This window comes from Periophthalmus magnuspinnatus, chromosome 9 (genome assembly GCF_009829125.3).
Source record: "Periophthalmus magnuspinnatus isolate fPerMag1 chromosome 9, fPerMag1.2.pri, whole genome shotgun sequence".
Classification (NCBI taxonomy): Eukaryota; Metazoa; Chordata; class Actinopteri; order Gobiiformes; family Gobiidae; genus Periophthalmus; species Periophthalmus magnuspinnatus.
In genome coordinates, this window is record NC_047134.1 from 20066406 (window position 1) to 20092496 (window position 26091).

The following is a 26091-nucleotide window of genomic DNA, read 5'->3' on the forward strand; positions in this document are numbered from 1 at the left end:
TGTTTGTAGCTTTCCTTTTCAACTTTGTTTTCTCCCCAGATTCTTGCGCGTTTGAAAGTTGAGCTTCCCGTATACCGCAGCCTCAGACAGCACGCGCTCAAAGGCAGCCATTGATCTAGCAGTCAAAAGCAAGTCTTGGAACTGCTCTGTGATCCACCAACCCACTCACTCTCTCTCCCCCTCTCCTCTCTCTCACTCTCTCCCTGCTCTTACCCTCTCTCTCCCCTTCTTTACCCTCTGTGGCAGGGAGCATCACGCCGCGAATCCGAACTCCTGAAACTGGGTCAGACGATGCCATCCGGAGCATCCTGGAGCAGGCCAAAAAGGAGATCCAGTCCCAGAGGGGAGGTGAGTGCAGCCCAGAGTGACAAGGTGCAGACAAGGCGCTGTGGTTTTTGGACATCAAGTACTTTTATCAACATGTACTTTCTCTCTTGTCAAAATTGTTGACAATGTATGAGAATTCACATAGTTCAACCTGTTTGAAAATGGTATAAAATAGCCATCCCAAACACTAGATTTTGTTTAAATTACCACTTTTTACTCTCCACCAAGTTTTGCTTAGAGGTGGAAGTGCATAATATCCTGCATTACCTCTAGTAAAAGTTTCTATGTACAGCATTTTGTATGTGTGTTTCTCTTTTTTTCAGTGGTAAATTTAGGCAAATACATATTTGGTATTTGGTACAGTGGTTTCCAAAGTTAGGGCTGTGCGTCACTGAGTCGGTGCTTCTGAGATGATTTGAAGATATCATTTTAAAACTATGACATTATTTAATATTTTCATAATCGTAACAAAAATTATGTTAAATAACATCAAAAAGCTACTTCAAGCTTAATACAATTTTACCAGATTTTTTTATACGTCGCCACCTGAATTATTCTAAGCGACAATTTCATTTTTTGGTGGGAGTTATGGAAGGTTGCAAGCTTATTTTAGGGGTCCCAGCCTGAGTTTGGTGATTTAACATATTAGTGACCATTGGCTGTTATTATTGGCATTACGGAAACAGTGTTTTTCTCTACAATTACATCAACATGTTTTAACTTCTATTACTACTAACTATTGAAAACTATAAATAATAAACTTATATGCATGATCTCTCCTTTCTGTAGAAACAAAGTCGTCCCTGAACAGCCTGTCCAGCCGCAGCAGTAACGGGGCCGGCAGCAGCTCAGACGACACCATCAAGTCAATCCTGGAGCAGGCACGTAGAGAGATGGAGGCACAGCAACACGCCCTCATGGAGATGGAGGTGTGCGGCCGTGCTCCCAGTGTGGGCTCGGGGGCACAAGTGGAGCGTCTGGGCCCTCCTGAGAGATCCAGGGTCCCACCTCTCCCCATCTCCATCAAACAGGAGGAGGGTGGATGTGTCACTGTGTGCATGGCCAGCTCCATCAGCAGTCCCCAGACCCCTCTCAGTGTCCTGTCTCCAGCCGCATTTGTCCAAAACATCATCCGAAAAGTCAAGTCTGAGATCGGGGAGGCGGGCACGTACTTCGATCAGCACTGGTCCCATGAGCGCGCCGCTTTGGGGCTAACCGGGGGCAGTTCTAGACCTTATAATTCAGTTTCTCCATCTCTGTCGTCCTCCTCCTCTGGGCCTCCTGCTTTGTCCCGGCCCTGGCCACGGCTGGAGAACGGAGAGGCTCTGCCCAACAGCGAGGAAGCGTCTGCTGCAGAGGATGAGCTTGGGTTGGGACGTCCCGTGGAGGTAAGATGAATAATTCTAGACTTTCACTGTAGACTGCAGACCTAACTTGACCTGTTACAACATATTTTATATCTCATCCCATAATTTGCACCAACAGGGTTTAACTTTAAAAGGCCTGTACTTGATTTTTTCCTATCTGTTTGAGAAAAAATGGTCAAATTAGGTCTTCTGTATGCTGTCTGCATCTAATTATAAAGCATTTTATTGTGCGATAATCATGAAGTGCGCGTTAGCATGCTAGTTATTGTTAGCTTTACTATCATGGCAAAACTCCTCATTGGTGCCTGAGAGGCTTATAAACTCTCTGCAGTGAACCGTTAGGATGCTCGGACTTCATATCATCATTTAAAATGAACTAGTTCTGTTTTTCATGTTTTTAAAACTGTAAAAACTGGGTACAGGACCTTTAAGCTAGGTTATTTTAAACTAAACTTTACTAAACTGAATTGATTTGTTTCTTATATTCACAGGTGAAGGTGGAGTCGGACACCTCTGTCAGCGGGGAGTCTCCTGGTCCCGTAGCAGGGCGCCTCTCCTATTACCCAGCCTACATCCCCCGCGCTCTCAAACCCACCGTCCCTCCACTCACCCCAGAGCAGTACGAGATGTACATGTACCGAGAGGTGGACACCATTGAGCTCACTCGACAAGTCAAAGAGAAACTGGCCAAGAACGGCATCTGTCAAAGGATCTTTGGGGAAAAGGTTAGACATGGAGTTTACTCTGCCGAACTGCTCCTGGCTAGCTAAAACATGAAATATGATTTAAAGTTTAGAATATCTTTAACATGTTATCATTAATGCTTTTTCATATATTTCCAAGATTAACACTTTTACATTATACCATTATATTTAAGTTGTTAATTTGACTTCAGTTGGGTAAAATTTACTCCTGAATGTCAGTAAACTGGAGCATTCTGACATTAAGGGGATGCAGTTCCTGATGGTCTGTGGTCGGACGTATTATTTCAGTCAATGTGACATTTTAACAGGATCAATACTGTACTATAGTGTTCTGTGCTGTTTGTTCACCTCCATGAAACATGCATCAGCCACTGTTTAAATAGAACAGTGTGACACAATTATTGTATGTTGCTGCCATCTAGCGGAGCTTTTTGGGGCTGCAACATTAATACAAATACAATAAGATTTGATTGCATTGACAACAATTTGTATGTTGTTGAAAAAAATGTGATGCTGTTTAAACTTTTTGACTTTATAGCTTGACTAACTTTTATAATTCTCAGTTGTAATGTTGCGTTCCTGTGTTTCGTAACATAACATTGTCGTTAATATTTTTTATTAAATTATTGTCCTAATTATAGAAAGACTTGTCCTGTTGAAAGGTTCCAGTATTTATTTCAGTTCATATTAAAACAGCAGTCACCTTGCAGGGCTTCACAAAGTTGTTGATTTAACTAAAAGAAAGTCAAACAGTGAAATTAATTAATCAAATTAATCAACATTCACATTCAATATGTTTTTCCTGTGCAGGTGCTGGGTCTGTCGCAGGGCAGTGTGAGCGACATGTTGTCCCGTCCCAAACCCTGGAGTAAACTGACACAGAAAGGCCGAGAGCCCTTCATTCGAATGCAGCTGTGGCTTCTGGACCAGCTGGGACAGAGCCTCAGCCAGCCCCCAAACCAGGGACATCCTCAGGGTCAGTTCCCCTACCATTACTATTATTTATTTAGTCATCAAAGGCCAGTTCAAATTTAATTGTCCAAAGTTGACTATTTCACTTAAACTTTTTTAAATAATATTTTGACTTTGTCCTGCTTTATAGTGAATTACAAAGATGTTAAACATAATTATTAATTGAAAGAATGTCCTAATCCAAATGATATTTGAGTTGTAATGATGAACCATGGAAAATCCCATTATTTGATAATTGTTTGCCCCATGCCATTTCTCACTGTGCGACAAAAAGTTCTTTTAAAGGTTCACTATGATACTATGTCACAATTATGTTATTACTTTACCAGGAATGTTTTACAGTATGACATTAAATGTATCTATATTGTATTTATTCAATTGAATAAAAAAGAAAGAAAAAAACTTAAAACATGGATTCTTATTGTGTAAAGGCTTGGCTCTCAACAGATCTTACCTGTAACTTAACCTAATGATATCACCTGCTTCTTAATACCATACTGAACATTCTAAACAAAACAAAAACATCTCCATGGAGCCAAGCAGGTGTGTTTTTTCACCAGAAAAGTTACATAGTGCGCCATTGTGACACAAGGAAAACTAAGCTTTGTACTATAGTATATTTAAAATAATAATAATTTTAATATATGTTGTACTTTTGATAGTGTAGTCTGCAAAACATCAACATTTCAGCTCTCATTTTATTCCATACTATTGCAGAGAAAAGCCCGGTGACTGCTCACTCCTCGCCATCTCCGTCCCCCAGTCCGGACACCCACAGCCCCCTGGAGCCAGTGGGCCTGTCCCTGGAGAGCAGTAAAGAGAACCAGCAGCCCCCTGTGGCGCTGGGTCTGCCCCCTCACCCCGACCACAGCCTCCTCCTGCAGCCACCCTCCTCCACACCGCTGGGCATACAGGAGTTGGTGGCCATGTCTCCTGAACTTGACACATACGCCATCACCAAGAAGGTCAAAGAAGTGCTCACCGACAACAACCTTGGTCAGTATAGGCATCTGAAGACGTTTTACTTTTTTAATGTATTTGTCTTATCAAATGTGAGCCCCTAATTATGTAATATTTTTTGTGCATAATGGTATAGACCACATCACGAACTGTGGTTTCTTTAGGTGGTACACGGACTCCTCTGCAGTTCAAGCATTTGCTAAATTTACTGCCAGGTTCGGGTTAGTCCTTGTGTAGTCCTATTTTAGACCAGGTTTAGATATTGGTACTCAGAAGGTCGAGGTGGTACTTGGTGTGAAAAGTTTGATAGACTGTTAGATACACTTTTTATACCCATATCATATCTTGTGGAACTAAGTGTTTTTAGTCCTTGATTTGAAAAAATGTTGCAACCGCAGCCAACCATCCTCTAAAACTCTCTTATGGCTTTAATACAAGTTGACAATTCCTTCACAGCCATCATGAATCTATTATTTCTTATTTTTGCATAAAAGAAAACCTCTGACCAGCTAAATATTACTCTTTCAGACAGAATTCATTCTTAGTAAATGTGCACATACCCTAGTGAATCCATTCTCATTTAAGATTTATATTGTGTTCACAGGCCAGCGTCTGTTTGGGGAGACCATCCTGGGTCTGACTCAGGGCTCTGTGTCTGACCTGCTGTCTCGGCCCAAACCGTGGCACAAGCTCAGTCTGAAGGGACGAGAGCCATTTGTGCGAATGCAGCTGTGGCTTAACGACCCTCACAACGTCGACAAGCTTCGTGCCATGAAGAAGATGGAGAAGAAAGGTGCTACATGTTTTAAGTTGTGTGAATTACTGGTTAGCACTTATAGATAAGTCATGACAAGACAAATATCGCTGAAGGTCAAATAAAAGGAATAGAGCTCAACAGTGCCCAGCCACTTTGAGGTTCTAGATGTAAATGTCCCATTCATTTTTACCATAGACTTTCAAAAAAAAAAGTTTGAAAGCTTGCTGGTGGCTAGTAAGTGGTAACTAATGACCACATAACCTTTAGCTTTTGCTTAAAATCTATCTCTGAAACTTAAACCTCTAAGTTATGAAAACACTTTGCTGAATTTTAAGTGTGAGTAAGTGTCTTTTGGACTGAAAACAACAGTGTTAGACCTTTATACTTTTAAATGAAAATGAATTGGAAATTTACTGCTGGAACCAAGATGGGCTTTGACTATTGAACTCCATTTTAGTTACTCATTCAAGTTGAGTAGGGTGAAACAAATATCCAATGAACAACTGTTTGGTGGTTAAACATTGTCTATTTGATACCAAAGATCAGAAGAGAATGACCTAACTTTCACACATATTAACTTTTTTACAATCAAGACAACCATAATTTACTCTTCTGCCTAAATGTTATTATACATAGGGCAAGTAAATATTTAGCTACCCACACACTCTACTAATTTTTCAACTTTTTTTGTCTAATGCTGAATTGAAATCCTGTCTGCAGCCTACCTGAAGCGGCGGTACGGTCTCTTGAGCACTGGTTCGGACAGCGACTCTCCCACAGCCCGCTCCGAGTGTGTGAGTCCAGCTTTGGGCTCTCTGGACCTGTGCCCCTTCAGCCAGGCCAAGAAACCCCGTGTAGTGCTGGGAGCTGAGGAGAAGGAGGCCCTGAGGAAAGCCTACCTCCTGGAGCCCTATCCCTCTCAAAACACCATCGAGATGCTAGCGGCACAACTCAACCTCAAAACCAATACGGTCATCAACTGGTTCCACAACTACAGGTCCTGTTCTGCAATGCAGTTATTTTAGTCTGGTGACATTGGGGGTTAAATTTATTTAAACTGAGTCAAATAAAGATGAACAAAAACATGGCTAAAATTGATGAACTGTAATAAGCAAAAATAAATGAAAGTAAAAAAAAAAAAACCTTATCTGTTTTTCCACTAAAAAAATAGATCTTTGGATATACAGTAATTTTCTAAAAATCTGAATTTGACTCAACAATAAATGAAACATGGCATGGCCCATTTAAGGTAGTTGAACATCACTGGTGTATTATTCATTGTCTTATTTTTAATTTCTCTGTGTTATTGTTCAGGTCCCGGATGCGGCGAGAGGTTCTAATGGAGGGTTTACAAGACAACGACACCGACCCTGACCACCTTAGTTACTCCCCTCACTCTGATGGAGAAGAGAGACGACCCCAGCATCCCTCTGCCCACTCGGGACGTCCTGCCAGCGCCATACCTTACGTCAAGCAAGAGGATCGGGACGAGGAGCGAAACCACTGCATCTCCACGGCTGTTCAGTTCCCACAAATAAAAACCGAACATGAGGATTCAGTCAGCATGAGATTAGCCAATCAAAGGCAAGAAGATGTCCCGTCAAAAACCACGCAGTGTAAATATGAAGGGGACGAATCCGGCAAATCTCCCATCGATCCAGTTAGCTTCAAGGCATCATCTGAACCGTCCCGTAGCAGCCTGGAAGTGTCGCTCAACTCCCCCTCCGCAGCCTCCTCTCCAGGCCTCATGATGTCCGTATCCCCTGTCCCCTCTTCTTCGGCGCCAATCTCACCATCTATACCCAACCCGCCTTCGACAAGCATGGACGCCAACCCTCCTTTTCAGAGCCCCAAACTGAACCGAAGCAGTCAGAGACGCAATGAAAAAATGGCTAACCTCAATAACATCATCCACAGGTTAGAGAGAGCTGCCAACCGGGAAGAAACGCTAGAGTGGGAGTTTTGATTTTTTTCATTTCAATTGTATCTCAAATCTTATCTTCAAATACACGCTTCCAGATGTAACATCTGTCCTCCAAGACTAAAAATACGTAGTGAAGGTGATTTAGAGCTAGACACAGCTACAATTACCTTACAAGAACATTATGAATTGACAAAATGTTTCTAATGTGTTTTGTTTTGTTTTTTAAAAAATTTTGCTTTCTTTCTTTCAAATATTTGTGGCGGCACTAGCTGTCGTATTTGGACTTGACCTGAAGACTTTTGCAGCTATGGTGTCATGAAATGTACACTGAAGTTCTGTAGATTGCCACTGGGTGAGATTAAAAAAGACCCCTTCGTCTTAAGCCATTAAAAGCACTATATAAAACTATTTGAAAAGAGACATTGACCAAATTTGCTACTTTTTGAATAGTAATTTTTCAGATTTTGTCTGTAAGACTGGACAGTTTAAGTCAAGTAACATGACATCCTATTACTGACTGAGGGATAGTCCTTTAAGACTCTAAATATCCAACTTCTTGTATGTAAATTAGTTTCTTGGTGATATGTTCTGAACTATTTGTATCTCACACGTATAAAATGTGGTTGTACATGTTGTAGAGTTTGTCTGCAATAGCCTTCTCTGAAAAAACTGATGTAGCATGGTACTCACCTGAACCTTTTATCCTCCTGTAGTTAGTCTCATGTGATACTATTTGAGCGAAAAAAGATGAACAAAAATCCTGCAAAAAAAATCCAGAAAAGAAGAAACCGAAGTGTGGAAAATATTTGTGTTTCTTTCCCCTCCTTCCTGGTGCTGTCGCTGTACTAATGCAGGAGCACAGTTTACATCTTACTTTAGACTTACCTCTCGGACCCTCTCTGAAGGCCAAGACACTCACCACTGGTTTACCTCAGATTCTGTTGACGCACCTCATGCAAACTAGTCATTATTACATTATTATTATGCATAAACACAACCCATATAATAAGCAAGTGGGGGAAGAATGCTCAGATCACTGAAACAAATAGTACCAACATAGTACAGACCTCTGCCAAGGCATTCACTTTATGTATCAAGCAATTGTAAGTTATATTATCCAGACTTGACTTGAATCAAAGATCTTCTAGTTCAGGGGTAAACACTATTACACACTTAAAATTAACATTGAATATAATAAAAATGAACTCTATAAAGTAATTTTCCAATTTCTTTTTTGAAAGATAAAATGTGATTTGTGGAAATGGTTAAAAATGGCTGTAAGCACATTTTATCTATAAAATTATGATTTAAATTGTACTAGACAAAGTAACTCAGTTCTGCAGGTTGGCCCAGGGAAGTTCAGTACAGCCCTCATTTGCATAATAACACAATATACACTATCTACAATGACACAGAAGTTTGCAGGTAACCCATATTATCTTTGACCACTTGTGTATTGTGTCTGTAGAAGTTTCTTTGTCATGCTTGCAAAGTTGTTCTTTATGTATTTTGCCTCGATTTTATACTCAGTTACCTAGATATTCAATACCTCGTGTATGAACTACTTACAGCACTTAGACTTTGATAATTGTGAGGAGAAATCTCAAATATCAACATTAACCTAACTTAGTGTCCACAAGTCTTTGCCTTTACTGTTATTGTTGAAGTCAGTAGTAACACTTGCACATGTCTACATAGTTCCGAAGACTTGGATTGTATTATGTAGAGCTATATATTACACAATTACTAAAATAATAATAGTAATATCTTACAGTCTTGGAACAAATTGTGCTGACTATATTGAAATAGAGTGTACAGATTTAATAAAACCAAACCCATTGAAGCCAGTTCTGGTCTGGCAGGCTCGCCCACATTTTAGACCTTCTCTCAGGGTAGTCTTGCTTTTTAAAGCTTTACTGAAACAGTCTGCTCTCCTCATTGGTGGTGACTATGACAAACAACATGGTGTATAAATGATATGTTAAAGGAACTGTCAAAGTTGTGCGTATGTTTGAGGCACAACTCGACTGTTTTGTCATTGATTAAAGATGTGTCAAAGTCCAGTGTTGGTCGAACCAGGTTGAGGCTGATGGGTTTAGATCCATAGACTTTGCTCTCTAAAATACTCATTATGTTTTTCTTGGAGCCACTGCAGCTTTCTCTGGTTTTTGTACAACCATCTTTGTGCATAATTTACTGTATGGTTATAGAAGTGGCATTTCTTTTGTGGAGACCTCATCGTCTTATACTCAGTACATGGACATTTGACTGAAGAAGAAATGTATTTATTCTGACAACATTATCTCATGTAAAGTCACCTCATTGTTTTGCATGCAACGCCCTCAGAAGGAAACGTGTGTTTTGTGTTGTTCTTGCACAGAGACATTAATCAGCACTTAAGTCTTCACATCTGCATGGTGCAGCTGCTCCATTTGGCTCTTACTATCTCTAGAAACTTAACAGTTTAGACCTGATCCAATAAGTCATGAATATTTAAAGTACTGTTTTTGTGCCATATCAGACGTCTCTGCATTGTCCTTCTGGACTAATGCTTTGTGGTGCAGTGTGATTATTGTGTTGGGCTTTGTTTCAAAGCAAAGCTTTTTCTAAAAGGAGCCCACACAAAAATGCATTTATTTTTTAATTGACATGAGTCACTAAATTAAGGTAATTGGCCTAAACTAAGTTGACTGAATGAATAAGTGTAAAACCTGACAGATGTTTAGATGTGTAAAGTCAGCTGTGAGCCAATAAACTGTATCTTTGGGCTGAAGAAGTGTTTGGGGCCATTAAACATGAAACTATGGACAGCAGTTTGGAAAAGAATTTGCATATGTAAGCCATCATTCAATACATAATTGTTTAAGACTCTGTTGTGCGGTGTTTTCTTTCATCACTTTTACAAAACAATTTCTGCCTCAACACACATAATAAGCGATTTCCTCACCTCCATTACTGCTATATAAATGAAGACAGGCCTACATAGGCTATATATGGTTCTGGTTCTTACTACTGAACAAGACGCTGCGCATTAAAGTAAACTCAATAACGTGTATTACTGCGTCATTAATATATCCTTAGCCAAATGCGGCTCTCATTTGTAAATAGTTTGTATTGTTGTTTGTACGCTTATGAACAGAAAAAACACCGAAATACGCTTTATAGGATCACAAGCCCGTTTGTTTACAGTGTACATGGCGTATAGTGTCTGCGTAATCCCGCAATCGTCCAGGTCTGATCCATAGCAAAATCCGAAGTTAAATCTGCCAATTGGACAAAACGTTGCAGGAGTGAAGACGTTTCGCTGCTCATCCAAGACCAGAACTGAAGAAGCGGCTTGGATGAGCAGCGAAATGTCTTCACTCCTACAACGATTTGTCCAGTTCACAGATTTAATTTCGGCTTTGGCCATGGCGTGTAGTGTTTACATGCCTGTACCACGTGGTGTCTCGCCCTTCCCCGCCCACAGTGCTACTCTAAAGGCTGGTTTATAGTTCAGAGTCCGTCCTGATCTCAGTGCAGGTGCGTCGTGGGAATCTAGACCATTTAATTTGGATTTTTTATTATTATTATTATTATTATTATTATTATTATTATTATTATTATTATTATTATTATTATTATTATTATTATTATTATTATTATTGTTATTATTATATTTTTATTTTATTTTTTACTGTTACAATAAACAATCATATCAGGCTCATATGCAGACGTTACTTTGCCATTTTAGCCTTTCCGAGCTGTTTTAATCAATTGTTCGTATGATCTTTGTGAATCCACCAATCACAGCCCTTCAGTTCAGGAAAGTTCAGCGGAAATTCAGCGCGTAGCAATGTTTTGGCTGAGGGTGCACGTACACAGCACGTACACGACACAGCAAGCACCGCAAGCTTTTTGATTGGCTTTCATGTGCGTCGGGGAGCTGTTCTGCACATCTGCGTAGATTTGACGCTGGACCATAAACCAGCCTTTAACCAACCTTTACGCGATTGCGTCACACATCACGTTGCCGTCACGTCGGTGTCGGGCTGGAGATTCGCGGTGATGGCGACGGGTCGGTGTTGCAAAGGGACGCAGTGAAGCTGGATATGACTTATCTTTATTTGATCGACGTTTGTTTGCTGCTCAATAGCTGCACAGGTTGTGGATGAATCAGCGACTGGGGGCTTTCGTCGCGTCTTTTCCGGGTGAGTGTTTTACCGGTGGAGTCCTCTGCTCGGTGTGTTTTGACAGAGGCCTCGGGTTTGGGGTCCGCCCTCCATCTTCATAACAACAAAAACAGAAGCAGCCGAGAGCTACGCTAGCACCACTCGCAAGTGTTAGCATGTGTGGTCCATCTGAGCCCTCGTCTCTAAGATAATAACCTTATATCCCACTTTTATTCATTAAACTTATTGTTGTTTCCGGCTGTATTGCAACGTAGCATCATTCAGCACTTGTAATGTCCAAGCTTAAAACATCCACTATGAAAAAGATGCTAGCGGGTTAGCATTATGGGATTCTGAACTGGCTGCAAAAATGGACTCTCCAAGATGAGTATTAAATTGAGCTTTCTACTCTTCTTTCGTTCTCCATCGTAAATAATCCCGAAAGTTTATAATTTTCTAGTTATATTTTCTTTTATATCGTGCATTACTGTTGTTTTAAGATAATGTATGGATCAGGTCATGCACCAATAATATAATTGTATATTATATGCTGAAATGGAATAGATTCAATTTCAAATATTCTGTTTATCTACTGCAAACTACTCAAGCGTGGCAGCGTCTGTCAGTGAAAGCACGTAGCCAGTGTAGGCCATGTACAGTACAGACTGTGAGGCCCTGTCAAACATCTCTCAATATTTAGATAAACTTAACCTGACTCAAGTCAGGTCGAATTGATCATCGTTGAAATTTAAATAATAAAAATCTTCTGTGTTATAATTACACATATTCACACACCCTGTTTTTAGACAACATGAATGACAGCTGCCTTATCTCACCTCTATACAGTTTGTTTACGTTCTGCAGCTCCAGCTTTTCAGCTGTAACCTGAATCACTCTGTGGTGTAGCTGTCCTGGTGTATCAAAAGTATATGCTAGGCTGTTTGTTGGAGTCTGTGATGTTGGTATCCTGTCACGGGACAAGAGTAACGTTAAGGCTCTAAGGGGCTTAGCTCTCTCTCTCTGAGCTGGAGCCCAGGGTCAGAGTGTTGTGGTAAACACTGCTCTGTGCGCTGTAGATAGACTTTATCAGGTGGAGGCAGCCGTCACTGTGCCTGCTCCGTCTGCGCTCAAAGTCAAAGTAATGCGCTCCACGCCTCTTCTGACCTGTTGTCACCTGTGTAGGCATTTGCACCAGGGTTGGACTTAGATTGGGGACTGGTGTGATTTTAGTACCAAGTTTTATATTGGTGATAAAAAAATTCACATTCGTATGTTTTCAGTTTTACCTTCACTGAAGATACGGTAGTTACATGGTAGAAATAAGCAGTAGGTAGGTTTGTAAGAAGCTAACAGCACTGTTGATATTTATTTATTTATTTATTTTTTAATATACAGCAGTTTTTAGCACGTCATTATTAGCATGCATTATTTATTAAATACATTAGATTGAAATGTCAATACGATCACATTATGAAAATGTTCAACATAGTTTGACAGGTGACTGCTTATTGTGCAGGTGACTGCTTATTGTGCAACTGCAATATGTAGTGGACTTGGTCTTGACTTGTGTCTGTGTTAGTGGAGTGTTGACCTCTGACCGTGAGCTTCTCAAATATCCAGTCTGTCACAGTGAGATAATGTTGCTGGGAACACCCCGACGTGTATATTTAATGGAATATACACGCAATAACACATGTAATTTAATGTAAAAATCAAGTGGTATTTAGTGTGATTCAGAAAAGACATCCTTACTGTCCTGTGCAACAGTTAGGACAGGCAGGTATAAGGGCCCACCCTGATCTTGTGTGATCTTGTGGTCCTACTCCACTGATGGATCAGGTTTCGGAGGGTGACCTGTGGGCCTATTATTGGGCTGGAGTGCTGCTGTGGTTTGTTTGAGAAAGGAGTCTTTTAAGGCCAACGTTTAGCCTAGGGCCAAGAGCTCAGTGCATTTCCTCCTCACCTGATGCGGATATATTTCAATCCAGTCTCTGCATAAAACTATTTTATTGGATGTATTATTATCTTTGAATGCTTTTTGTTTAATTAGTTATTCATGACAACTGTCTGTTTTATCTAATGAAATTGAACAGAGATGAGGTCACAAATTTTACACCACATTCAAAGTACACTAATGGTTAAAATATAGTAATGACACTCTGATTTTATTAAAGCTTCTTTGAGTTATTTAACTGGGTTTGTTCAACTTGTCCCTACAGAACCACCATAGCTGTGAACTTTAAAATGTTTATTAGCATTCCTTATACATGTATATATTACCTTCTTCAACTACCATGATTTAGGTTTTAATAATAAGATGCTGTTCAAGGTTTACATTCTGAATGTGTCCAGAAGAACTGACAAAAGACTGAAATATGAAATGAAATGTGATTCTTATATTAGTTTGTCATAACATGTTTGTATATATCTAAATTACAGTTTAGCAGTTTTTATGCAGAATAAGACAGAATATTTTGTTGTTTGTCGATTAAATTATGGTACATTAATAACTACAGCCTTTGTACTTTGATAACTGTGTCCATTCTGTAGCCTATTCCCTACACTTTAATATTAGCTTCAAAGCACCATCAGTCACTTATTCATTTCATTGCTGTTTGACTACCCATTCCATTTCTTGGTTAGACCAGTTTGTTGGCTGTACCTCTCTTTGAGTTTGTGACCTATATGAGCTCCCATGAAAACCACGGTTACCAGCAGAACAAAATTTGCCCATGAATGAAAAGCCCCTGTGTCACTCTGAAGAGACTGGCTGTTAAAAAATGTACTCTCACTTTCTTGTTTGTGAGTAAATAACATTTTGTCATTATTTATATGTGGGTTTGATTTTTGCAGATTTCCATGTCTGACTGACGGCTGCACCGAACACAATAGGACTCTAGCTTCCTCACTAAGCATCTACGGTGAGATTTTCAGTTTGTGCTGGTCAGTCATTACATACTTTCGTGAATACCAAAAAAGTACTGTAGTTCTGAGTAGTATTATTTTTATCCATGTAGAATGCTCTGAATGTACAATAAAATGGGCAACAAACACAATTGCTAGCGATGCACCAATCAAGCTTTTTCAGCTTTGATACCGATATTTATATTTTGGCTTTAAGCATCTGTTGATACCCAATATTAACCATTGCCAGTGTATGAACCGAGAATGGCTTTTTTAATATAGTAAAAAATTGTTCAAATTGTAGTATGTTGTTGTTATTTATTTTGCAGGTAACTACTGAACCATTTTGTATGAATAAAAGCCAGTAAATAACCTTATTACATAAAATTAAAGGCCTGTATTGATGCATCCCTAAAATTAACATGTGGTCTACTAATTCTGATATAGCTCAATACTTTTCCAAAACTAATTTCAGCTTTTTCGCAGTGTCTACTTGTTTAAATGAGTATCTATTTTCAATGCTTTTTTTTTTTTAGTATCGATTTAATATCTGGGTACTGATTCATCTGACAACTCTACAACAAACAACAAATGAAAAACTGTGTCTTCAAATTAGGTTTCTGTTTGAACAGCCAAAATAAGGAAATGGTACAAGGCTTCCTCACCACTTCCTGTTTAGAGCCACACATAACTTCAGATGCCTCGTCATTGTCATTTTGGTCAACCACAGTTCACACAGTGATCGAGCAGAGAAGCCTCAGCATTTCCCAGTTAGTTAGCCTTCAATCAGTTGAAGGATGTCTGCATTTAACGACCCATTCAGTATTAATCTATAATAAATAATAAAAGTTTATTACCAAACCTAAAAATACAACAACAAAAGTTCCTCTAAAGTATATGGGGCCCCATTTATCAAGTGTTTGCTCATGTGCTGAACGGCGAAACACTACCTGATGCAATTTTTCACAGACACTAAAGAAAATGCAGGGCAATTTTGCTCCTATGAGTGAATGAATATGAAAAATGGGACATTTTCACCAACATGTGCAAAATCTGAGGAAGTCTGGCAGAAGAAGTTTAGTGGGTGCTGCCAGATAGCAAAAACTGCGTGATAATATAGCATTTTGGAGAGACAGGTTCAAACTTTTTGCACAGAATAACTGCTGCAGTCTGTGCACCAATACGGCATTTGATTTTGATATTATGCTAAAGATGATAACATTTTGTTTTCAAAGCAGTAGTAATAGAATGTATACTCTTTACTTGTGACCCTGATCCCACAAGTTTTCCACTGACCCAGAGACAGTTTTTTGGCAGAAATAATATGCACAACACACCCAGAAATTGTAAACTGTTTTTCATTTTATACTTGCAGATTAGCACATGAGACCCATAATTTTAATCAGTTGTGTGGTTTCTTTTATCAAAGCATATTTTGTGTTCTCTAAAATGACTTGTCTTTGGTTCCAATCAGAACAAATTCATTTACCTATTCCCGTGCTAGGTATAGTCTATGGTAGGGGTGTTCATTACGTCGATCGCGATCTACCAGTCGATCGCGAAGGCATTTTGGGTAGATCACGTCCCGTCATCCATCCAGTCACATGACTAATGTACAGGACAACCAGTCAGATTACACCTGACCCTAGGTCACATCATGGGCGCTGCACATGCATAAACAAGCACGAGTTAACTTAACCCTATAGCGTCGGATCCTATCGTCGCCGATAGAGCGCGGTTGCAGACTTTCCAGCAGTGTAACTCCGTGCCCAGTCGTGCTCTTATGTAAATTCAAACGGCGTCTCAAAGCGGAGACATGGGGCTATCTAAATATTTTACCGTCATTACGGTAATCTGCCTCTGTTGTCCCTCGAAGGTGACGAATGAGAGTGCGGGCGCTGCAGGGATTTTCCCAGTCATTTATTCGATGCGTAAAAGAAAAATACGGGTGGATGTGTAAAATAGAAGTAGTTGTGTGAAAAAATGCAGTAAATTCTGATACTTCGTTTAACATGATTTTTATGGCTATAAAAAAAGACAAAACCGTAATCAACATGATTAGCTCTGTTATCGCTTTCAAATGAAAAATGCAGTTTTACTCCTGGCTGGCTGTCAGAAGCTGCTGCCCGAACTATGCATCCCTCACTGATTCCATTCAGTGCAAGTCATCAGAGCAGTAATCATCATTCAAGTCATTATGAACATGTAGGAAGTTCAGTTGTGTAGTATTATCTCATGACGTTGTTCACGGTACATCAAAATGCACTGTACATGTAAGAATTCATAATACATTTACAAATAAATATATGTTTAAAATGTTTGTATTAGGTGGTAGATCTTTCAGACACAATCATTTTAAAAGTAGCTCACATACTGAAAAAGTCTGAGCACCCCTGGTCTATGGTCTATACACACTGATTAAAAAAACATTTGAAAATAATAAATTGTACAGTATTTTTACACGGGCAGATAAAGGAAGAAGCAAGTATTCCCATATCCAAGAAATATTGAACCTGTGTCATTATTTGAGACAAGATGAAACTATATTTACCCTTCCATATTTGAATCATTTAGATACCTATAGAATGTTGTGATATATTTTAAACCCCATCAGTAAACATGTCCATTCTTTCTCATATTGTCCACAGACTGGTGCAGGCCGGTGTTCCTCTCCGGGTGACCCATTCTCCCTCACAGGGCCATGGTAAAACCTCCATGTTTTCCTCTGTGTGTTTGCTGTCTCACTTGTCATCTGTTGATCGGAAACTCTCCATTGATTTCCTGTTGTAATCAAGGCTGTTGAGCAGGAAGCAAATGACCCAGTGGTGTCAAAGGTCAATGCTCTATTGGTTCAAACTTTGTCCCGATGCAACGCTCTGCAAATCAATGTGTGATCGAGACGTTCAATGGGACGTTCAATGGGTCTGGCCCCAAATGTCTGTGGACAGTGGACACAGACAACAGGTTACGCTGAGGCAGACATTCACTGCCGCTGTCTGGTGGTAGAGCTTTCACCGTTCTAAATGATACTAGATGCACTTCATGCTGGCTAAAGTTAAAAAAAAGAACTGAAATAATATTTTCACAATTACTGCAGTAATGCCTTTTGCAATATAGGGATATATTGTTAGAATTACTACTACTCAAATTCTGTTTCTTACCTTTTAGCAATAGCAATACAAACAAAAAACAATTATTTTACCTTTTCTCTTAGCAAAATAATTATGAGTTCAGAAAAGTTTGAATTTTCTGGCGTAGAATCACTTGCTATAGTTAGCCACATGGGACGTATGATGATGCTTTGGGAGAGAACTAGACTAGACTGAACTCTTAACATGTACTTCAACTAAAGCTATGCTATAGACCAGTGGTTCTTAACCTGGGTTCGATTGAACCCTAGGGATTCGGTGAGTCAATCCCAGGGGTTCGGCGGAGGTCAAGACACGCACCAGACTCGTATGATTCGTGGACTGCGAGCGTCTCCAGATGCTGGCCGTGTCCCAATTCGACAAATGCACCCTTTGCTGTGCCTATCGAACACTGGTCCCTCCAAGCTGCGCACATGCGCAATTGCGCACTGCTGACACGGTCTCCGCGCACAGAAAATGTGGCCGACGTGGAGTGAGTACTCGCTAGTGATTCTAAGTCCTGTTTAACCCCTTAACGTTCCGACGGCCCACCCTCAGGCAAAGTTCCGTGCGTAAAATTACGTGCGCGTAATTGCATAATTTTACGCACTGTTTTGCAGCAGTTTTGCATTTTAAACATGAGACGAAACGGACAAAACAAAGGAGGTACGTGACCGAGGACACTGTGGATGTTTGTACAAGTTAAACTAGAGGCATCTCGGACCCGTAGCGGTTTGTGGAACCGAGTGAAGATCTCATGGTGGACTGAGGAGCAGAGGACCTTATGTTTTGATGGATTGGATGAAGTTAGCGTGTAGCGGTAAGTGTGGTTTATTCTGCTATTGACTTAATTGTGGGTCAAATGTGTATTATGTGTAATCATTAGCATTAGCTAATGCCAATCTGCACCCCCCCTTCCCGAGCACCACCAATCATTCACTCACACACCACTTGGGTGAAGTGTCTTGCCTAAGGACACAATGACAGAAGTTGGTCCGAGCGGGACTCGATCCTCCAACCTCTGTCACAGAATGACTGTCACACTGTCACATGTACAGTATATTTTTAGTTTCCAGTGTGTGTTTGTTTACATTTTGAAGTGTGTGTTTGTTCACTGTTTGCAGTTTGTTGTTTGTAAATATATATTTATTTTGACCCATACCACTTGTTTTGAATATATTTTATATACATTTTATATTGTGTTTTGATATGATATATAAATGTACAGTAATAGAGCAGCTGGGTGTGCAGATACAGATTCCTCTCAGTGTGTATTGGTCATTGAATACTGTCACTAGTTTATGAGTTGTAAAAATCAAGCAAAAGCTTCACATGATGGCTTTTACTCATAATACAAGTCAGAGCTTTATCATAGAAATGTTAAGTGTGTTTTCAACATTGGAGTTTACAGTTGTCTTGGTTTGGTTGGAAGCTCATGTTTTGCCATAGTTAAAATGAAATATTTATACTTTCAATAGCATTAACATACTACACAGGTCATGAGCAAGATTTTTGTCATTTTCATTGTATAAATGGCTAAAGCACTTAATTAAAAGTCTTATAACAGAAATGTAAATGCGGTAATTTCATTCTTTTAATAAACCATTTAACTTGGATGGATGTGATGCAGCATGACCACAGTGCACACGTCTGATGTTGCTCACAGTGGTCCATGGGACCGCTCAGGGAGTTTGTGTGTTTGCTCAGACTCGTGAAAAATTAGAGGGAACATTGCTATCGAAGTACCCGCCCGACTTAAATGAGCCGTTCGAACGGCATAAAAACGAAGAAAAGGAACAGACTTTGCTATGAAAATGACAAGAGAGTGGCACTTACCAAGGTGAAGCCACGTGTTTCTGAACTGGTCTCTCAAAGGCAACAGCAGAAGTCACTGATTTGCAGTAAATATTAATTATTATTGTAGCCTGATGGAAATTAGGTGATGGGTGTGTGTTAAAATGTAAAAAATAATAAATAGCATAAATACAATAAGTTCATTATTGAAATACATAAGGTTAAAAATTTAAATTATTTCAGTGTGGTAGAATTAAAAAAGGTATGTATGTAATTTGTTGTGAGTTCATGCATTGTATTGGTTTTATTCTTTGAACACAGTGATGTTAATGCACGGTTCATTTTGTGCACCAGTAAAACATACATGTGTCTTGAATTTGAAAAAAATTATATTTTATTTTTCAATAAAGAAGGGTTCAGTGAATGTGAATATGAAACTGGTGGGGTTCAGTACCTCCAACAAGGTTAAGAACCACTGCTATAGACCCTTTAAAATGCTATGTCATCACAAGGTTCAAAATGAAGAAAGGAGATGAATTGAGGAAAAAGAAGAGTGTCTTAGTTACAAGAAATAAGAGGCAATTTTGAATTCCCAAGTTAGAGATTCAAAATTCTGTGATTTCTAGTAAAGTAGGTAATCTGTATGTCTGTAGATAAAATTTAAAACTATTGTGGTATCAACATTTCAGTAAGAATCTGTCAAGTAAAACCTGACGCATTTTCAATAAATGCAAAATCCTGACTATTAGAAGTGTCTATCATAACACTGGTCAACACTGAATTTATTGTCTTAAGATTTTTTAGCTGATTTAGGATAATTTTGATGTGCTGAATCCAAAAATCACATTGGTTTTGCTCAATCAGGTCAACGTTCTGAACTAAGCTACATATTTGTTTTTGGACGATTTTGTTTACATGTATGAGTATTTTCACGTCATATGATGCAAAATTCTGTTATATTTCTCGCTATAAACAAATTCTGAAGATTTTGCATGTGCCAACTTATGACTAATTGTTTTTTTTAATATTACAAGTGAATGAAATGGCTTCGACTAGAAGATCTTGCAAAAATAAGCCTGATATATTCTGCTACATCTGCGGTGAATACACCAATGTTCCTAACAGGAACAGGAACAAGTCACAAGTTTCATAAAGCGTGCTTACCATGCTTATTTTGGTATTAAACTTGGTGACCAAGATGAAGCTTGGGCGCCACACATGGCATGCAAGTCATGCACTGAGTATCTGCGTCAGTGGACTAAAGGCAAGAAGAGTTGTCTGAAGTTTGGAATTCCCATGGTTTGGAGGGAGCCGACATCAATAGCTACTTCTGGGCTATTGATATGACTGGGATCAACAGAAAGAACCGAAGCAGCCTCAAGTATCCTGACCGTAAATCAGCACGTCGTCCTGTAGCTCACTGTGATGACATTCCAGTACCTGTCTTTGTAGAAGTTCCTGACATCAGTGACAACGATTCCTCCAGTGTGGTTTTAATGATGATGCTCCACATCCTTTTTCTCAAAAGGAGCTAAATGTTCAGGTTTCCTGAGAATCTGGGATCCTTGAGTGATGAGCAGGGGGAGAGATTCCATCAGGACATAAAAGAGATGGAGAGACGCTGGGATGCAGTCATGATGGCTGATTACTGTTGGACTCTGAAGAGAGACATCCCTGCTGCTGAGCATTCAAGGGGTTCATAAAAACAGATGTTCATGTCCTGAATTTTGCACAATGATAACGTAACGTTCCAATTTACATGTACTTACCTTTATCAATTAACATAACGTAACATTTAATTAATACATTCTGTTAGAAAACTATTTTTTATCTCCTAAAACATTTTTTGGATGAGAAATATTAAAGAAAATCAACTGATAATGTCACAAAATTGTAATCAGTTTAGTCAGAAGATCGGATTTTTTTTTTTTCCTTCTTGATTTTTCATAATTTGTGAAACTTGTGTGGGTAATCTTAACTTTTCCATTGTAATTGTATCATGTTCCACATCGCGTTTGCCTCTATTTGAATCCATTCTGTAATTTAGAATATATTTGTTTATCTTAGAGTATCATATCAATATTTCATAAAATAAAATAAGGCTTAACTTAAGTGAAGATTCATCTCGGTTTAAACCGTCTTTTATCATTTCCTTCCCTGTAAATCCATCCTTCAAATGCGTTCTCTGTTCTCTGATATGAAACAGGCTGTTGTCTGCAGCAGCTGAACTCTCATATTTCCGCACCACTTTGCCCTTGAGTCAAAACCCAGGGCTCCAGTCTCCATGCCTCACATTCTTTACTATGAGACATCCTTTGGCTCTATATTGCATAAGGACAACCTCAAATATTTAACTGGCTTGTTGTGAATCTGCAGCCGATTGTAAGGGGAGTAAAACTATGTAAATGAAACCAAAATTAAATCAGAAACAACCCGCAGATACTACAACGGATATAGTCGAGCATGTTGTTTTATTTACTGTTGGCCCGTAGTTTAGGCAGTAATTGGAGTTGGCATGTACAATAATCATAAGTGCACCAATGGAAGACACTTTAAAAAGTAGTAGAAGTATCTAACAATAGTGCAACAAAATAAGAAGTAAGAAAGTAGCACCTTACCAGTCGTTTACGGCATGATTACTGCAAGGAAATGCTTTGTTGTTCCATTCATTCATTCATTCACCAGTAACTAGATGTTGATCCGCTAGCATTTTCTGTGAACTTGCTAATGAATTTTAAATCTGCTTATTTCCAAACGTTTGTAATAATACTACTTTCTTAAATCCCCACATAATAACTCATATATTTAACTTCTACTTTTGTGCTTAGCAGACCAGTAATCACTGAAGGCCTACACATTATACAACGTTGTATTGTATAATTACTATGTGTCAAATGGATAGATAAACAAACAGGATGTACAGGATGTCAGGACTCAAAAGAATAGCTCATATGTGTAAGATACATCACATGTTTGCTCATGCTGGCGCTATGGTCCGTATCTTCTGTGGTTAATGTTTGATTTACTTTTGTGAGGCATGTAGGAAACCACGGCATAGATATGATCATCGTTTCCTCCCTCACATGGAGGAGCTCACCAGTCTATAGCACCAGCTTTATCCCATATCTTTTACGCTACAAGGAATTAGTGAGACTTTGACTAAATAGATTACCAACCAGCAACATTTACCGTAAATTTCGGACTATAAGCCGCAACTTTTCCCCCACGCTTTGAACCCTGCGGCCTATACAGCAGTGCGGCTTATTTATAGAATTTTACTGGATAACGGCCCCTGGGGGGGCGCTCTCTAGCTGTAAACGTAAAAGTGAGACAGATGTGGGGAAAGATTCTGCTCTGAAGAATTCACTAGTTTTGATTTTGAACGATCATTTTGCGCATCATGAAATGGATATGATGCAGTTTTTAAGATAAAGAAGGAAATAGAGCAGGGGTCGGCCTTTAACACGCGAAGAGCCATTTGGACCCACTTTCCACGTAAAATAAAACACTGGGAGCCGCAAATACTTTTTGACATCTAAAATGAAGATAACACTGTGTATGATAATAATAATGTAATAATGTGCTTAGGCTCCATGTGCCAAAGCAGTTTTGAAGGTTTCATTGCCTCCTTTGCTTTTCCCGCATATTACGCAGAGCGGACTCTCGCGCGTGAGAGTCACCTGCAGCGACAAACCCAGATTTTCAGTAGACATTGTCTGTTAAATTTATCTTTCTTTTTCTTGGAGGTCGTAGTCTCCTCTTCTGGCTCCTCAGTTGTCCTTTTCCCCTTTGTTAAAAGCTCTCCAAAGACTTTTGTTTTGGCTCATTTTCACTCGTTTGTGGCTCTACTTTTGGGCGACATGTCTGATGTGTTATACGTGATACGTCATCGCGGAGACAAGAGCAGAGAATATACGTGCTACTACATCAAATAGATTTCTGTTCTGACGGGCGAAAGTTGCTCCTGACCTCTGTGCGCACAGCGTCTGAAAATCAGGGCTCTTTACGCAGGACTGTGAGCTGTGTCTGTGTCTGTGAGACGTGAGCGGTGTTTGTTTTAAACATTGTTCCGCGAGTGTGACGCTTATTTTGAAAAATAAGAAAATATAATTTTAAATTCTTGCACATTATGACCTCAAATGACTTGAACTGTCATATAAATCCTAAGGGACATCCTGTATGAAGGGATGTTTTAAAACCAACTAGGAGCCCTGTTATTATACTGTAATAATCATGGGCCTCTTTTCAAACTCCATTTTTTGACAGTGCTCTATATTCATAGTTTAGCATGATGTATAAGTTGGACATCTGGTTTTGTCGCTGTTTTCTGGAGCTCTCAAGTTCTCACCTATTGCATTCATTTGCACAACACAATCTCCTGGCTTGAATCGTGCTGTCATTTACTGTCATTCTACTGAACTCATAATTAGAAAGAGGTAGCATTTAAAGAAGAAGGTATTAAAATATAACATACATGATCATTATTTAACAGTAAAACTGCAACCAACCCCTTCATTATCACCGCATCAAGCCCATAGTTTTTGGGATAGGCCCCCATCTATGTCATTTAATAATACACCTACTATAGAGGAGGAATGAAATTGCATTAGCTTGTCATGACATTATCCATTTATCTGCCCTGTATCTGTTTTTCATAGTGGTAGTCTCTTAAGGTTAAGGTACACTAGGGAAATTTGGATCCCCATAGACTTAAAACAAGCTGAATAACACGACCATTTGTATTCAAATTATGTATACATACTTAATATATAACCTATTACATAGTTGCAAAACACATTTTTAGAGGAAATTTACAAAACAACTTTTTGTTTATAGTTGATTATATTATCTAATGCTATTGCCTTTTGTTGCTGTGAGGTCCCATATTGTGCAGTATTTATTTTCTGGTCTTGAGTTTGTTTTTCTGTGTGTGTGTATCTCTGCAGGAGGAGGAGGCCCAGCAGAGTCTGGAGTGTATCCAGGCCAATCAGATCTTTCCCAAAAAGTCACCCGTTCTGGAAGAGGAGAACATGCAGGTGAGACAGGACCATATAACCTGATTTATAACAGTTCAGCAGTGTAGACAGTAGTTTTTCCATGGACTTTGTAAGTCTATTAGAAATATTAGTGGAGGATATTAATGAAAATAAATATCTCGGTCATGGGACACTGTGGTTTAGGTTCATGTGCTGCTCAAAAAGAGAATAGGAAATTTCCAAACTTATGATTGACAAATGCAGAACCTTATTGTTATTAGGGATTGGAACCACCAACTTGCCAAAAATCCTGTTGGTAGGCTCATTAATTACTGATATATTAAACATAAACAAGGACTAAAACTCCACGTCAATCAGGATTCTATGGTGGAATTTGTCTTAAAATACCATGCTCAAAATGCTGTTCTGTCCTGGTCTGGTCACATGAACGCAGCCTATTCATTGGTTACAGCTTCCTGATATATGCAACATTTTGAGGAACTTTTCCAATTCATAAGATCTAATGTTTTGTTTGTTTGTCATTCTGAAACCTATGGATTGACTGTAAAGGAATCACAAATGTGCAGAAATATAGATTTTTTGAAAGCCACCTCATTACCTTTGTGAAAATTGAACTTTCAGCACTAGAATTAGAATTAGAATCAGAATTTATATTACCATGCATTACATCAGATTTTCTATAAACAGCTTACATCCTGATATCTGAGAATACCATATTTTCTCAGACTATACATGGCTCTGGAGTATAAGTCGCACCAGTGAAAAAAATGCATAATAATGAAGAAAAAAACATACAAGTTGTACTGGACTACAAATCGCATTTTTGGGGAAATTTATTTTACAAAATCCGAGACCAAGAACAGACATTTTATCTTTAAAGGCAAGTTATAATAACAATAAAATAGACAACAGGCTGAATAGCAGTACTGCACGCTAACATAACACATAAACAACAAACTGACTGATATGTTTATGTTAGATATAAACAGTTAATCAGATACGCTAACGTAACATATGCCGGCTTGTCCACAAACACCAGAGACACGAGAGTTCTTTTCACTTTACTATGATTGTACTTCTTCATCACAGTTTACACCGTAGAACTAGTAAACACATGAAATATAACATAAGCTCCGGCTCATATTACATATACACACAAAACTGCATTTTGAACGCATGGGAAATATACATACCACTTTGGGCTGTAAGTAAACAAACCAGTGAACTGAAAACTTTATATTTTACTTTTCAATTGTTTCTTAAATAGTGCTCTGTCGGGTAAGACTTTACATTAGCTAAAAAGGCTGAACCGGAAAACAGGAAGTAGTTTTCACGACCTTTAACTTGACTTATGATAAACTAAACATTTACAGTATTGTTCCAAATGAAAAATTATTACCTTTATGGTCTTATAAATAAGGGGAAATTAAATATGAAAATGTATAAAAGAAAACGAGTCAAGTACATTTTCTTACAGGTATAACAAACACAACAGCACCATCTAGTGGTCAAACAAGTGAACTGTAACATGTTTAATCAACCGTTACCTAACACATACACTACATGAAGCATAGACAGACATGGAGTGAGTGAAGTGTTGATTGAGACTGTCGTTTGAGGTGGGTTTGTTCAGGTCTTTTGAACCGATGATTATAATGTCTGTTTTGTCACTGTTCAGTGAGAGAAAGTTGTGTGTCATCCCAATTTTTATGTCAGTTAGGCAGAATGTGAGGGTGGACTGAGTTGAGTTTATGGATGAAGTGGAGACATAGAGCTGTATGTTGTCAGCATAGTAGTGAAAACGGAGGCCATAATGACAGATGATTTTGTGAAGTGGAAGAATGTAGCGGATGAATAGGAGAGGACCAAGCACTGAACCTTGGAGGACACCTTTTGACAGTGGCGCAGTGGAGAAGGAGCAGTTTTTGATGCTGATGTTGTCAGCTTCTTAGGTAGGACTGGAGCCAGGACAGAGTGAGCCAGAGATATTGAGGGAGGTCTTGAAGAGGGAGACGAGGATGGACTGACTGATGGTGTTGAATGCTGCTCTGAGGTTCAGGAGAATGAGGATAGAGAGGTGGCCGGAATCTGAGGAGATCATTTGTT

General features: G+C 39.0%; 3 protein-coding genes across 4 annotated transcripts in view; all 3 read left to right on the top strand.

Moving 5' to 3' along the window:
- Positions 1–7131, top strand: part of cux2b (cut-like homeobox 2b) — a 156987-nt gene extending 149856 nt beyond the window's left edge. The window contains exons 17-24 of the mRNA XM_033972704.2: positions 247–348; positions 1117–1715; positions 2186–2419; positions 3209–3374; positions 4088–4366; positions 4935–5123; positions 5808–6084; positions 6402–7131. Of these exons, the coding sequence (XP_033828595.1) occupies positions 247–348; positions 1117–1715; positions 2186–2419; positions 3209–3374; positions 4088–4366; positions 4935–5123; positions 5808–6084; positions 6402–7053 (2498 nt within the window). The 3' untranslated portion in view covers positions 7054–7131. The remainder of the gene's footprint in view (positions 1–246; positions 349–1116; positions 1716–2185; positions 2420–3208; positions 3375–4087; positions 4367–4934; positions 5124–5807; positions 6085–6401) is intronic.
- LOC117375800 (sarcoplasmic/endoplasmic reticulum calcium ATPase 2) overlaps positions 1–26091 on the top strand; it is a 272725-nt gene that overhangs the window by 245920 nt on the left and 714 nt on the right. The window lies entirely within an intron of this gene.
- Positions 11025–26091, top strand: part of mtmr3 (myotubularin related protein 3) — a 39043-nt gene continuing 23976 nt past the window's right edge. For both annotated transcript variants that reach the window (XM_033972332.2, XM_033972333.2), the window contains exons 1-4: positions 11025–11201; positions 14016–14083; positions 16715–16770; positions 23935–24024. In XM_033972332.2, coding sequence (XP_033828223.1) covers positions 16768–16770; positions 23935–24024 — 93 coding nt within the window. In that variant the 5' untranslated portion in view covers positions 11025–11201; positions 14016–14083; positions 16715–16767. The remainder of the gene's footprint in view (positions 11202–14015; positions 14084–16714; positions 16771–23934; positions 24025–26091) is intronic.